A 14,040-nucleotide genomic window follows, 5' to 3' on the forward strand; every position below is an offset into this window, starting at 1 on the left:
GTAATACATTTTTACTTTTTAAAAGTTGTTTACGTCGGTCATTCAGATACATGGCGTCTGTGACAATGATAACATGACCGAGTGAAATATTATATACTATTACATATTATGGCAGCGGGTAATATATAACGGTTAGTGTTAGATACAGTAGTGAAGTAAAAAGTACTTTAATTTCTTCTGAAATGTGTATACATGGACAGAAGTACCTCAGTACTGCAGTAAATGTAGTTTACTTTCCATCATTGCTTTTGATTTACATTTATGGACACTGATATTAATATTAGATCATTGAATTCATAAGGTGATATAATAGTTTATAGGTTAGGGGGTGGTTTTTAAATGTTTTATTCTTTGGACCTAAATTAACTTCTTTTATTTGGACTTTTTAGGGGAGTGTGTGGACATTATTAGGGTGGGGGGCCTAAGAAAATATAAGTAACTCTCGGGGGGAGCATTGCTTGGTTCAACCTCCTCCGCAGCTCAGACAGAATCATTTTGTCTGAATCCTGAGGAGGGTCAGTGTGGATGGTTACTCAGAGAAATGCTCCTGTAGAGAGGCTTGATGCTTGTTGATGCTGTTTTTGTTTGTGATGTTTTAGGTCGTCATCTGAGACCTCGGAGCGGCCGAGATGCCTCATTATAAGAAGAAGAAGGGCGGGATACCGGACCGATGGCTGGACTATCGTCCTGTAGGACAGAGGATACCGGGGACTCGATTCATCGCCTTTAAAGTGCCTTTAAAACCGTCTCTGAACAGTCGGGTCCCAGAGTCTGACTCCTTCGGTCTCTGGGACCTGCTGGACTCTCTGGAGAGTCAGAACCAGGAGCTGGGTTTGATCATCGACCTCACCTTCACTACTAGATACTACAGACTGACTGACATCCCGCAGTCCTACTCTTACATCAAGATCTTCACCGAGGGTCACCAGGTTCCCTCCGACGCCGCCATCCTGAGCTTCAAACAGGCAGTGAGGTGGTTCCTGAGGGAGAACCAAGACAACGACAACCTTATTGGAGTCCACTGCACTCACGGTCTGAACCGTACCGGGTACCTGGTCTGCAGATACCTCATAGACGTGGACGGGCTGGATCCTCAGGCAGCTCTGGAGCTCTTTAACTCCTGCAGAGGTCACCGCATCGAGAGACAGAACTACCTGGACGACCTGCAGCGAGGCGCCAATAGGAGCAACGAAGGCATTGATGAGCCGGAGGAGGCGGCGGCCAGAGGACTCGCTGTGGAGCGACCGCTGCCGGCCGCTGCCGCCGGTGGACGGCCGGCAGGTGATGACCCAGCAGAGGAGACCCGACTAGCTGAGGAGAAACAACCACCTGGTAACCGCCGTCGCCATGGAGCTCGACATCGCCAGGGGGCAGACCAGAAAGGCCTCCACAGAGCGGCCTCCCCTCCTGTGTCTGGAGCCCCGCCCCACCCCACCCCCCTTCCCTCGGTACTTCTGGAGTGATGAGCTCTGCGGCGGGAAACAGTCAGAGACGAACAACAAAGCTCAGAGACACAAACTGACTCTGTGACGGTTCCATTAAGGGTACACGCTGGCTCACTAACCTAAATGGAACAGAGCCATTCTAATGTAATTAGTTCCACCTGCGCTTTACCTGCTCGTGTACCATCATCATCATCATCATCATCATCATCATCATCACCACCAACAGACTGTTGGACACGTCTTCGCACGCCTACCTGCTGCTGGACACCTGAGTTTCCTCCATGACAGGTGAGATGAAGACGGCCAATGAAGAGTTTACTTGAAACTAATCAGGCCTGATTGATCTGTGGATGTTTGTTAGAGATGATGAATATAAAACCTTATTTTGTCTGATTCACGTCACTGGAGAGAGAGTTGCATTATGGGTAGTCTGGTCCAGCTAGCAGTGACCTGCAGGTGTCACTGCTGTCTGTGACTGACAGTGTTCTTCATCTGATGTTCGGCTCAATCGGTTCATTTATTCTGCGTGATGATGTCATAACTCAGAACCAATCAGACGAAGTTAATAAACATGTTTTTTTTTCAGTGTCCTGGTTTCTGTTTGGACTCCCTTTAGTTCCTGTTCTGGTGCTTTCGATCGCGTCAACCACTTTAATGACTGAAAGCTGAGCTTCAAAGTTTCTGCTGAGGAAGATCATGTGACACGACTAAAAGCTTCAAAACAGATACTTAATGAACCTGCGGCTGCTCGGGCAACTAGACTTTGACTTTATTTATCCCACAGCAGGGAAATTTACAAGTCACAGCAGCAAAGACAGAAAGGTGCAGAAACACACAGCAGACAGCAATGTGTCAATAAAAACAATATACATATAATAAATACAGATATAAAAAAATATGGGGAACAAAAATAGATATATACACAAGGAATATAAATATGTACAGATGTGCAGATTTATGTACAGAATTATGCAGTGCAGTTACACAGTCTTATAGCTGTAGAAATGAACGACCTGCGGTAGCGTGAGAGGTGTTATCCATGATGGATGTCAGCTTGGCTAACATCCTCCTCTCCCCCACCTCCTCAATGGAGTCCAGCGGACAGTCCAGAACAGAGCCGGCTCGCCTAATCAGTCTATTGAGCCGCCTCCTGTCCGTGCTGCCCCCCCCCCCCCCCCCCCCCAGCAGACCACAGCATAGAAGATAGCCAAAGCACCACAGTGTCAGAAAAAGTCCGGAGCAGTTTCTTGCACACACCGAAGGACCTCAGCCTCCTCAGCAGGTGGTCTTTGACCCTTCTTGTACAGGGCCTGAGTGTGGTTAGACCAGTCCAGTTTATTGTTCAGGAGAACACCCAGGAATTTGTAGTTCTCCACCACCTCAATGTCCAAAACCTGGATGTTCACTGGTGTGATGCTGGATGACTTCCTCCTGAAATCGATCATCATCTCCTTCGTCTTGCTGGCGTTGATGTGAAGCTGGTTGAGCTCGCACCAGCTGACAAAGTAGCTGATGACCTCCCTGTATTCCAAGTCGTTCCCCTCAGACACACATCCAACGATGGCAGTGTCGTCAGAGAACTTCTGGATGTGACAATTGACAGTGTTGTGTCTGAAGTCCGATGTGTAGAGGGTGAAGAGGAAATACTAAAAACTAATACTAAAATCTACAGCGGCAGTCTGACCAGTTTCAGTCCCAGTGCTCCCAGTTCATGTTCAGGATCATCAGGACGGTTTGAGTCCAGAAAAACTATCTAAGTAAAAAATGTCTTCATTAGAAATCAGTGGTCAGATGTGACTGATGAGCCAATTACAGACAGAAGAAGAAGAAACTTTCACTCAGCTGTAAACTGGCGTCAGGTTCAAAGGCTGATCTGAGAGAAGCATCAGGACCCAAAGACAATCAAACTACCTTTTATTTCAACAGGAAAATTTAACTTTACAAACAGTGAATCTGATAATATCTCGACATTTGATGACCCCGTGAAATTGTCTTTTTCTCCAAATATTAAAACGTTTTTCTTAGAAAATGACATTGTTATTCTCAAACATTCTCAAACATTGTTTCAAGAGAACATTTCGACTTTTCTTCCTGGAACTATCACAACTTTAATGTAATATTCTAATTTAATCCTCAAAGTCTCAACGATGATTTTATTTGTCCCCTGCTGTCGTTTCTCTCTATTCTTTTGAAATAAAAAGGATCTGAAGTGAAAATCTGATCTCAGGTCAGAAACAAACCAGGGCTTTGTCTTCTTCTGTGTGGATCTACTTCCCTCTAGACTCTCCTGGGCCTTCTTCCAGGGGGGACACCTGTGCCTCTTCTTCCACACCTGAAGAAAAGTCTACCCACAGTCGGTACAGGTGTGTGGTTTCTCACTTGTGCGGTTTGTGTCGGGTTGTAAGCGCTCCGGGTCCTGGTCTGGTTCTCCAGCTCCCTCTTCTTCCCTTGAATCATCCAGTGAGTCTGAATGTGAAGCTTCAGATTCTCTGCGTCTTTGAATCGTTCACCGCACAAACCCGCAGACCGGCTTGGCAGGTCACCCTGCAGGTGAGCTTTAATGTGCCGGACTAAAAACCTCCAGGCTTTAAACGCCCGGCTGCAGACTCTGCAGCTCAGCGGTCCTCCTAGTCTGTGTGTGTAATTTCTTTTAAAAAGCTGAAATAAGGTTCCCTCGTTTGCTTGACAGAGACTCTTTTTATTGAACAAAATATGTCAAACTGAATTAAAACATTCCAATTAAACAGTACAGAATAAATATTCAGAATAAATGTTTTTATTCACTGTGACGTTCCAGTTTCTGAAGTTTCTGTTTCGTCTTTCACTTCTTTTTCTTCACAGACGTCTTTCTCCTGATGAAAAACAACATTCAGACGTCTGCTCAACTTCATGAGTCAAATTCGCTTCAATTGTTTGTAAGAAGGAAAAACCCAAATAGGAAGTGAAACGTCTTGTGTTGTTTATGTTCTACTGACAAATTTTGCCTGCTAGGTTTTCAGGTTAAATCTAATCTGACTCTTTATCTCTAAATCAGACTTTTAAGGCCAAAAAATAATTTCAATTAAACTAAATTATAATCCTTAAAGGCAGTTAGTGGTTCTTTGTGAGTTTGTGAGAAACAACATTTAGACTTTCATGTGGGGAGACAAAGCCATAGAAAATATAATTTAAACTGATGATCTCAGGACAGGTCATCTTGTACCTGAACATGTTCCCGAAGAAGGCTGTAGGATATGGTCAAAAGTTCTGGGAGTAGGTCAGTGGACCTTGTTTTTAGAATATTTAACACAGAGGAATCTGGCCAGCAGTTTCCTCCTGTTTCCCTGTTTCCAGTTATTATGCTAAGCTAAACTGGCTATTTCCTCCTGTTCCTAGTCTTTATGCTAAGCTAAGCTAGCAGTTTCCCCGTTTCCAGCCTTTATGCTAAGCTAAGCTAGCTGTTTCCCCGTTTCCAGTCTTTATGCTAAGCTAAGATAACCGGCTGCTCTCTGTAGCTTCATATTTACAGACAGGATTTCCCAAAAAATTATTTTCATTAAGTTTATCAATGATATGTTGACAAATATTCAAGTAAAAGTCTTTTTGTTTGTCTGATTCGGATCTCCCACCTGCAGGTTTCAGATCAGTTACAGAGAAAAGAAGAAAGAAGGGACAGAAGGAAAGAGGATAGTCAGATGTGTGTCCTGACCCGGTTGGTCTGGTCCTCCCTCTCCCTCCTCCTCCTCAGCTCCGTCTCCACCACGCTGTGGAAGTCCTTCTCAGCTCTGACGATCAGCTGATCAGGACAGTCCTCCCCGTCCTCTCGTCCTCCGTCCTCCTCTCTGCTCTGCTCGGATCGACTCCTCTCCTTCAGACGGATCTCTCTCTGCCGAGCCTCCAGGATCTTCTCTCGCTTTGTCTCGCGCTCAAACATCTGCAGACAATTATTGATAAAGCAATCCATCAGTAAAGTCCCTTCTGTTTCCTTGGAGACGTCACCACTCTGGACTCTCATCACAGTAAAGATGTCACTCTGAGTCGAGTTAGCTACAATTCTTTTCATTATCAGTTCATCTGTTGATTTTCTTTTCAACACATCATCCAGGCAGAAAGCAGCACAGCTGCAGCTGCCAACAATCCCCTCTGTGTGACTGAAGGCTTCTAATATCACTGCCCCATCATGAGGCCCGAGCAGATCTGACTGATTACATTTGTGTGTTCTATTAAATTCATGTGTTGTGAGACGTGTTCTTACGGCATGTTGGACAGTTTTAGTCTTATTCTGTCAGCTGCAGCCCCAGAGTTTCAGAAGGAGCAAATAAAACATAAATATAAAAACATGGTTCACAGCGGTGAGTAGGCTTACTTTCATAACTTCTAAGAACAACAAGTACAAGGCTTCAGTGCTTCAGTCAGTCTCTGCTGGAGGATGATGTCAGTAAACAGGAGTCATTCCCTCCGACCAGAATCTATATCTCTCATATTAAACACCATCAGATAAAGACAAAGGTCTCTGCCGGTCCCTGAACACTCTGCCCCCCTAAGAGACCCTCTCACGATCCGCCCCGAGCTCCACGGGATTCTATAATTGGTGATGCCATTTTCCAAGAGAGCTGATTGGTCAGTAGGATCCTATTCTGTTCACATTTCAGCTCTCTCTCCCATCTCTCTTGTTTCCTGTCAACTCTATAATAAAGATAAAATATCTAAAAAACTTTTCAACATGTCAACAACAAATATCCAAATCAAACATGTAGCTGGTTTGTTGTTTCTCCTGATACTGAAGGAGATCTCAGACCAGCAGGTGTTTCTCACAGCAGCCAGGAGACTCTTCTCGTTCTTCTGGAGGGTCGAGAGTCCTGAGCAGATCTCTAGCAGCGTGGCTCCCCCCTGCTGAGAGCCGCACGCCACCAAACGCCCGTTATCCTGAACCCGGAGGCTGTACAGGGCCTCGTCACACAGCTGAGGACCACAACAGACCACCGCAACATCAACAACACTCAGGTTGGGAACATGTTATATTTCAATTTGTAGTTTTTAACATGTTTCATGACGGCTAGAACTAAAAACCTGCTGACTTTTGAATACACTAAAATGTTTTTTTAAAGTGTACAGGTGAGATGGAGGCACCTTGAGACTCAGTGTGGGGTCATTCTGTTTGAACAAGATGTCCCAGACGTCCAGCATGCCATCCATCTTGACAGTGAAGAAGACGGAGGGTCTGACTGGACTCCAGCAGGCGTCTGTCAGATACGACATCTGATATCTGAAAAGAACAGACGACAGATGGCGGCGCTAAACAAGCAGAGACAAAACAAGATGAAGCAAATAAAATAAGATGAAATAAAATAAAACTTGATGAGACAAGAGACAGCAGAGAGGACTGATTATTCATCTTTAAATTGAACATGAGTCAAAGGTAATAATGTGAAATCTACATCCTCTGCTGTCAAAATCTGTCTGATTCCTACTTGGTCCACATAATGGACGACTCCTTGATGTCCTCAGACCAGATGCGAGCCGTCCAGTCCCCCACAGTGAGGAAGTTTTTGGGGAAGAAGGGGTTCCTCTGCAGGGCGTAGATGGGCCCATGGTGACCTTCGTACATACAAACGATCTTCTCTGCCGGAGTCTTCGCCTTCCTGTTACAGGAGACGACCAGGCCCTGCTCCGTCCCCACCATGAACTTAGTTGGCTGGAGAGACATCGAGGACAGAGACACACTGAGCAAAATAAGCTTCCAGACGCACTCTGAACCCAAGCCACAGCCTTCAAACTGACCTCAACCTTATATATTCAAGAGCTTGATAAGTAGAGCAGCCGAAGTTCAAATTAGTTCACCTTTGACCTGAGCTGCACTGACGTTTGTGGACGCAGCCAGTCGCTGTTGACCACTGCTTGAATGACTTGTGGTTCTGAGTTTCCAGAACTGAACAACAACGAACTGGCTTCATATCGAGGCCAAACAAAAACAATATTCACTGCATGCAAGATGCAGCTACCAGGTTTGTTACAGAAACACTGTTGTACAATTTCCCCCCGGGGATCAATAAAGTATTTCTGATTCTGATTCTGATTCTGACTGTTTGAGTCTGAAGCATAGCGATCCACTGCAAGCAAGCAACATTAGCATTGTAGCTAAGGTTACAGCACAACCAGGAGTTCTGGAGCAGTAAATACTGCAACACTGACGAGGGATCATCCTGGTGGCTGAGATAAGCAGTGAATCATGAAGAGCTGGGTCGTAGCACCAGTCGCATTGTGACAATTTGGTTGTAAATTTCAGTTTTGACTCAGCTGTCGGGTGTGATTGGAATGACGACCAAAGATTTCACAACATTTCTCTCATGAAGGTCAACTTTAGTCTGACACAGACCAGAATCACTGGGGCCTTAAACTTCAAGTGTTGGAAACCAGAACAACAGATAAACCTCACCATGGTGGACTCAAACTCCAGAGAGATGGCTCCTAAAGCTTGGTCCAGGTTCCCCTCTCTGCTCGGATCCAGAACCAGACGCTCTGTGGGCTCACTCAACCTGCGGACATCCCACCACAGAACCTGATCGAGAGAGAGGGAAGACTTTTAATCCTTGAAACGCTTTAAAAACTGTCTCCCTGTCTACCTGTGGGTCATGTCTGTCATCAGTCTACCTGTCCATCAGTGGAGGCAGAGAAGGCGTCCGTCCCGGTCTTGGACTGCAGCCAGATGATCTTGTAGACTGGGTCTCTGTGACTCTGCTCCACAGAAGAAAACTCCACCGGCTGTCTGCCTCTCCGGGTGTCCCAGAATGCTAAAACAAACACACCCACAGGTTAACAAACTTCATCACAGACAGAACATCACCTGTCCGTCAGTCTGGACCTGAACCCACCAATCTGTCCGTTGTAGCTGCCTCCTACCAGGGTGTGGGAGTCTTTGGGGTTGTAGTCCAGACAGACAAGCGGAGACGCCGGCTTCAGAGTCATCTCCGGACTGTTTGGGTTCTCTGAAACAAAAAGTAAATCCATCTGTGAACAGACTGGACTCTGTGGTGGTTTTAACTGTTTGTCCGTCTGTCTCACCCACCGATGTCCCAGATGTAGGAGTCCAGGCTCATGTCTTTGGAGGTTTTCTGGAACTCAAGACAGGAGTAGGCGGCCGCCAGCTTCCTGCCGCCGTCAGGATGCCACGACAGACCGGTGACGGTACGCTTCACCTCGTTAGGATCTCTACAGAAACACAGGTGACTTTGGAGGAATAGTTTGAGGTTTTGTGAACTGCCCATCAAAACCAACAGATGTTGAGATCCAACTTAACAGGCCGATGGAGATTTATGGTACTGAAATGACTGAACTCAAACTGCTGATTGACCATTTCTTTGCCAAAAAGGTCCAAGTATTCAGTTTCCCTTGAAAATAGCTGGTCCGGTGTTTTAAAGTGGACCAGAAGTCACAAGACGGTTTTGACAAGCAGAAGAATGTGTTGAATAAAAAAGAGGACATGTCAGTAAAGAGTACTTCCTCCACCTAAGTGTGTTTTGTTGGCAGCTGTACCTGAAGACGTTGATGGTCTTGGCGAATGGTGGCTCCTGATTTTCCTCCACCTCGTCCTCGTCCTCAAAGTACTCCTGGTAGATATCCACAGCGTTGTTCTGTCTGATGCAGTGCTCCATGACCTGGACCACACGAGATGACATCACACAGTGCCCGGGACATCACAGCAGGGGGTGTGGCTATAATGCTGGACACGCACCGCTGATTTTAACAACTACATGGTTAATTTCTGTCAACGTACACTGAACTCAGGCAGCAGAAACTGCCTTCATAAATAATCCTGGAACTACTGAGTGTGACGTGGACTGAGTCTACTTAAAGTGGATCATGTGGACTGAGGAAAAGTGGATCGATGTGGACTGAGTCTACTTAAAGTGGATCATGTGGACCGAGGAAAAGTGGATCGATGTGGACTGAGTCTACTTAAAGTGGATCATGTGGACCGAGGAAAAGTGGATCGATGTGGACTGAGTTTACTTAAAGTGGACTGATGTGGACTGAAATGGCTCGATGTAGATTGTGGATCTTACACTGCCCAGCTGCAGGATGCTGTTGATGTAGCTCTCGTCTTTCTCCACCTTCTTTCTGAAGCGGATGGTCTGTTCCATCTCCAGAGGGTTCACGTCTTTGGGCCACCCCCCCTCCACGTGGTTTATCCCACAGCTCTCAGACTCAAAGCGCTCAGTGTTCACCTGCAGACTCAAACACAGGAACCAAACACCTGAGTAACACCTGAGTAAGACCTGGACCTGGTTGGACTGTCACTTTGTTTCTCATCTATTTTCCATTAAGAATGACATGGAACAGAAAGACAATCAGTTTGCAATCAATCAATCAATCAATGTATTTGTACATTCACAGCGAAACACAAGCTAAACAATTTGAGTATTAGAGTTTTTTAATAATTAGAATTATGCAGAATTAAAAAGATTAACAACAATAATAACAATAATAATAATAATACGTGTTGTATGGAGGGGGGAGCAGCCTCAGAAGTAACCAGGTCGTCTGAAGCTTCGACACCTGAAGAGACGGTCAAGCTCTTGAGGAAGTCGTTGTGGATCATGTAAAGTTCCGGAGCCGAAGGTAAAGCTCACCTGGTGCTCGGACATGTCCCAGCAGGCCTGCAGGGCCTGGTCTCGGGGGGTTTTCTGAATGAACTGTAGAGCCAGGCTCGGGTCCGGAGGAACGTCCACCAGCAGCTCAGCAGGCCGGTCAGAGAGGAGACTCTGCCGGCCAAACTCACTGCGGAGCTTCGTGTAAACATGGACGATCTCCATCACCGTTTAACCGTCTGACCGTTAGAAACGGACAGAAAACACCGACTTTAAACCGTACTCAAACTTTCACCGACGGAGCTCTGACCCGCAGGAATGGCGGCGGTTTGTTGTATCCTAGCAACGCCGTGACGCGCACAGTTTACCGTATCCCAGCAACATATACATATATACATATACATATATATCTGTCAAAGAGTCGTAACCAAGTGTTCCACAATGTTACTGTATCACTGTGGACACTTTGGTCCAATACGTTACGTTATAAGTTGACTATTGAATAATAATATTGTTTCGGGTTGTCTTCGGTGGTGGAAGAAGTACTCAGAACGTTTACTTCATTAAAAGTACTAATACCACAGTGTGGAAATACTCAAAGGTCCTGCATTCAAAATGTTACAAAAGTATTCAGATCAGATCAGATCAGAAATACTTTATTGATCCCCGGGTACTGGTACAGTACAATACAGTACAGTACAGTACTGGTGCTCCCATTCAAGATTAGAAAGCAGCATAATTTAGAAATAAAAGTATGTACAAAATATAAAAATAAGAAATAGAAAATAAAAATATACACATTTACAATATTTAAGTGAAAAATAAAAGTTAAAAATATATACAGCAGCAATGTATATGTATGTCAATATATATATATATGTCATTTAAGTGAATATGAATATGTTTTTTTCACGAAGAGAGTCACCAGAACATTGATTTGAACTCTTTAATAACATCAGTATCATCAAGCATTCGTCAATAAATATCGATTGTTGTTCCCCCTCCAGTCCAGCAGGGTTCGCTGTTCGCCCCCCCCCCCCCCCCCCCCCCCCCCCCCCCCCCCCCCCCCCCCCCCCCCCCCCCGCTTCGCTCCCGTCAAGCGAAGAGTCGTTGACGCGGAAGTCAGTCTCTGTTTACGTCCCCGCTCCCTCTTTGTTCGTAGAAAAGGAGGAAAATGTGCGCCGTGCAGCTGCTGCGGGTGTCGGTCCATGAGCGGATCGGCGCCGCCGCTGAAGACTTTCTGCTGCAGGTGGAAAAAGGAGAAGAACCGGCTGAAGTCCCGGCGCTGAGAGCGCTGCTCACCGAGCGGCTAACGGCGGCTGCGGAGGAGATCGTCGGTCTGTTTGAGGAAACCGTGGCGGAGTACGAAGACAGAGCTGAGCGGTCAGAGCGGGAGATCTGCCGCCAGAGGAGGCTGCTGGATGCCGTGCTGAAGCCCGAGGTCAAGCTGCACAGAGCAGGTCAGTCCCTGCACGCTGCACCCGGAGGACCCGCAGGCAGCACACACACAGACTAACTTACACTTCCCCTCCACTTCAAAATAAAAGCCCTGTCGGCTAAACTGGAGTAAATTATTTAAATCTGCTGAGAAACGAGAGCCGAAACAACCAAAGAGGCGATCTACAGAAATTACACTTTGGGTTTTGGACTGTTGGTCGTCACTTTGGACACTGAGATGAACATTTCTCACTATTTTCTGACACCAGATGATTAATCAATTAATTGAGACAATAACCTGCAGATGAAAATAATCGCTAGTTGCTGTAAAACACAATTGGACTTTTGCTCAGACTGAATCAGCAGCAGAGAACACGTTAACATGCATCACGTTAAACCTGTTTAAAGCCATCCAACACCACTTTACCTCTGAACAAAGACCTGTAGTCTGTAGTGAGAGAGCAGCTTCCTGCAGCCCTTTCCCGAAATTAAGATCTCATTTCCTTTCAGCAGAAATCTGGTTGTAGTGTCCGGCTTCCTGTTTGTCTCTCACCCTGATAAAAGAGACCAGAAGATCAGTCTTGTCCTTGTAGATGAGTGATGCATTTATCAGGTGTGTCAGTGATCATCAGGTCTTGTTTCGTTTCCTCAGAGTCTCTGCAGGCGGTGACCCTGAACCACACAGACCTCCAGCCTCCAGTCGACCCTGCAGACCTGAACCAGACAGAAGCTGAACGAGTCGACGGCGACGCTTCCTGCTCGCCAACGCCTCGATCTCCCTCACCCACCTTCCACCCGTCCTTCTCACCGAGCAGCTCGACCGTCCACAGCGACGGCGATCCGGACAGCGACTGGACCACACAGGGTCGGACACTGAGACCTTTGAGGAAAAAGAGGAGAGGACGACCACCGCTCGCCATCAGAAATAAACGGAAGAGGTCAACTCCGGCTCAGAGTCTCATCTGCCACGTATGTGGACGCTCTCTGCAGGGGAAAGGCTTCCTTCTCAAACATGTCTTGCAGGTCTGCGCCAAGGACCCGGACTGCCGCTGCGGCTTCTGCGGCGAGAGACTCGACTCTGCCACCAACCTTACGGCTCACCTGCAAACACACCAGGAGAAAAGTAAAACCTGCTCCTTTTGTGGGAAAACTTTCCAGTCAATTCTGGCGCAAGAGCTGCACGTGCGGCTGCACACCCGAGAGAAACCATACAGCTGCGACATCTGCGGTAAGAAGTTCAGCCAGAAGGGCAACCTGACGTCACACATGCGCGTCCATGCCGCAGAGAAACCCTTCAAATGTAAAGAATGCAGCCGGGCCTTCTGTCACGTGACGTCTTTAGAGCGACACATGCGGGAGCACAGCGGCGAGGAGGTGCACACTTGCAGCGTCTGCGGCCAGGAGTTCAGGAAGCGCCGCAGCCTGCAGCGACACATGGCAACTCATCAGAAGGATACCGCTGACAAACCGAAGAGATATCGCAGGTCTGCACCGTCCTACCGCTGCAAAGTGTGCGGGGACACCTTCGACAAGAGGACCTTCTTGGTGAAACATGTGGAGACTCACCTGCAGGACCCAGACTGCTGCTGTGGACTCTGTGGACACCAGTACGAGTCTGCCTCCAGCCTAGATGCTCACCTGCGCTCCCACCGCGAGGTCGGTAACACCTGCCACGTCTGCGGGAAGTGCTTCCCGGCTCACGCGGCACTGGAGATGCACATGAGAATCCACACCGGAGAGAAACCGTACACATGCAGCTTCTGCGGGAAGTGCTTCAACCAGAGCGGCAACCTGAAGACGCACCTGAAGATCCACACCGGTGAGAGGGCGTTCTCCTGCAGCCTCTGCGGGAAGGGCTTCACCCAGAAGCAGACTCTGGACACTCATGTTCGCTTCCACAACAAGGAGAGACGCTTCTTGTGCCAGGTGTGTGGGAAGGGCTTCATGCAGGACGTGGACCTGAAGAGACACATGCTGATCCACACCGGAGAGAAACCGTACAGCTGCAGGGTCTGCGGGAAGAGCTTCCAGGCCAAACGATCGCTCAACGGACACCTCAAAGTCCACACCGCGAGGGGGGCAGGACCGGAGCTGGACCAGACCTCAGAGCAGCAGAGGACGGACAGTTTCTATTCAGGCTTCATCCAGCTGTAGAGGCATTTAGAGACTAATGACTCACCTCACAAAAAGTCTATGGAGACATCACCATGGCAACAACACAGATGTGTAAACAATATAAACTCCACAGACAGGCGGCGTTATTAAACGATGAACTCAGACGGAGGAACAGAAGAAGAAAACACTTCCTGTTTTCATCAGTCTGCTGGATAATAAAATGTTCTGTATTTACACTTTGTGTCTTTTCTGTCTCTAAATACTACAATACCCATGAGCCTCTGCTGTCGGTGCTGTGGAGAAGGAGCCATTCGAGACTAAACCCGTCACCGTGGTTACAGAGTTTGATGATGTAATCTGATTTGATGAGTACTTTTACTTCGAACATGTTTGGTTTCTTTTCCACCAACAAGTCAAAGCTCGTTTAGTTTTTAATTCATATTGGAAAGTTTGAAAGTGTAGTAACAGTAAGTACT

At 47.0% G+C, this 14,040-nt stretch overlaps 3 protein-coding genes across 3 annotated transcripts; 2 read left to right on the forward strand and 1 right to left on the reverse strand.

Moving 5' to 3' along the window:
- Window positions 1-629: 629 nt before the first annotated feature.
- LOC139299325 (RNA/RNP complex-1-interacting phosphatase-like) lies at window positions 630-1,717 on the forward strand. The gene is made up of 2 exons (XM_070922218.1): window positions 630-1,448; window positions 1,598-1,717. Exons 1-2 carry the CDS (start codon window positions 630-632, stop codon window positions 1,715-1,717), a joined length of 939 nt encoding a protein of 312 aa, XP_070778319.1.
- Window positions 1,718-4,225: 2,508 nt separating this feature from the next.
- dnai2b (dynein, axonemal, intermediate chain 2b) lies at window positions 4,226-10,237 on the reverse strand. The gene is made up of 12 exons (XM_070921170.1): window positions 10,055-10,237; window positions 9,488-9,649; window positions 8,958-9,079; window positions 8,491-8,633; window positions 8,297-8,410; window positions 8,076-8,215; window positions 7,861-7,983; window positions 6,896-7,119; window positions 6,555-6,690; window positions 6,240-6,386; window positions 5,134-5,358; window positions 4,226-4,297 (listed from the first exon to the last, which is right to left on the reverse strand). The coding sequence occupies exons 1-12, from the start codon at window positions 10,235-10,237 to the stop codon at window positions 4,226-4,228; spliced, it is 1,791 nt and encodes a 596-aa protein (XP_070777271.1).
- Window positions 10,238-11,186: 949 nt separating this feature from the next.
- Window positions 11,187-13,798, forward strand: LOC139298525 (gastrula zinc finger protein XlCGF57.1-like). The gene is made up of 2 exons (XM_070921167.1): window positions 11,187-11,472; window positions 12,102-13,798. Exons 1-2 carry the CDS (start codon window positions 11,187-11,189, stop codon window positions 13,601-13,603), a joined length of 1,788 nt encoding a protein of 595 aa, XP_070777268.1. The 3' UTR covers window positions 13,604-13,798.
- Window positions 13,799-14,040: the final 242 nt, after the last annotated feature.

This window comes from Enoplosus armatus, chromosome 16, assembly GCF_043641665.1.
Source record: "Enoplosus armatus isolate fEnoArm2 chromosome 16, fEnoArm2.hap1, whole genome shotgun sequence".
NCBI classification, from domain to species: domain Eukaryota; kingdom Metazoa; phylum Chordata; class Actinopteri; order Centrarchiformes; family Enoplosidae; genus Enoplosus; species Enoplosus armatus.

Excerpts from the sequence above, each read along its gene's own strand:
- LOC139299325 (XM_070922218.1), top strand. The coding sequence starts at position 630 with ATGCCTCATTATAAGAAGAAGAAGGGCGGGATACCGGACCGATGGCTG. Across the intron at positions 1,449-1,597 it reads ACCCCACCCCCCTTCCCTCG|TTCCACCTGCGCTTTACCTG; the intron begins GTACTTCTGGAG and ends TAATGTAATTAG.
- dnai2b (XM_070921170.1), bottom strand. The coding sequence starts at position 10,237 with ATGGAGATCGTCCATGTTTACACGAAGCTCCGCAGTGAGTTTGGCCGG. Across the intron at positions 9,080-9,487 it reads GCATCCTGCAGCTGGGCAGT|GTCATGGAGCACTGCATCAG; the intron begins GTAAGATCCACA and ends CGTGTGGTCCAG. Across the intron at positions 8,634-8,957 it reads AAGACCATCAACGTCTTCAG|AGATCCTAACGAGGTGAAGC; the intron begins GTACAGCTGCCA and ends GTGTTTCTGTAG.
- LOC139298525 (XM_070921167.1), top strand. The coding sequence starts at position 11,187 with ATGTGCGCCGTGCAGCTGCTGCGGGTGTCGGTCCATGAGCGGATCGGC. Across the intron at positions 11,473-12,101 it reads GGTCAAGCTGCACAGAGCAG|AGTCTCTGCAGGCGGTGACC; the intron begins GTCAGTCCCTGC and ends TCGTTTCCTCAG.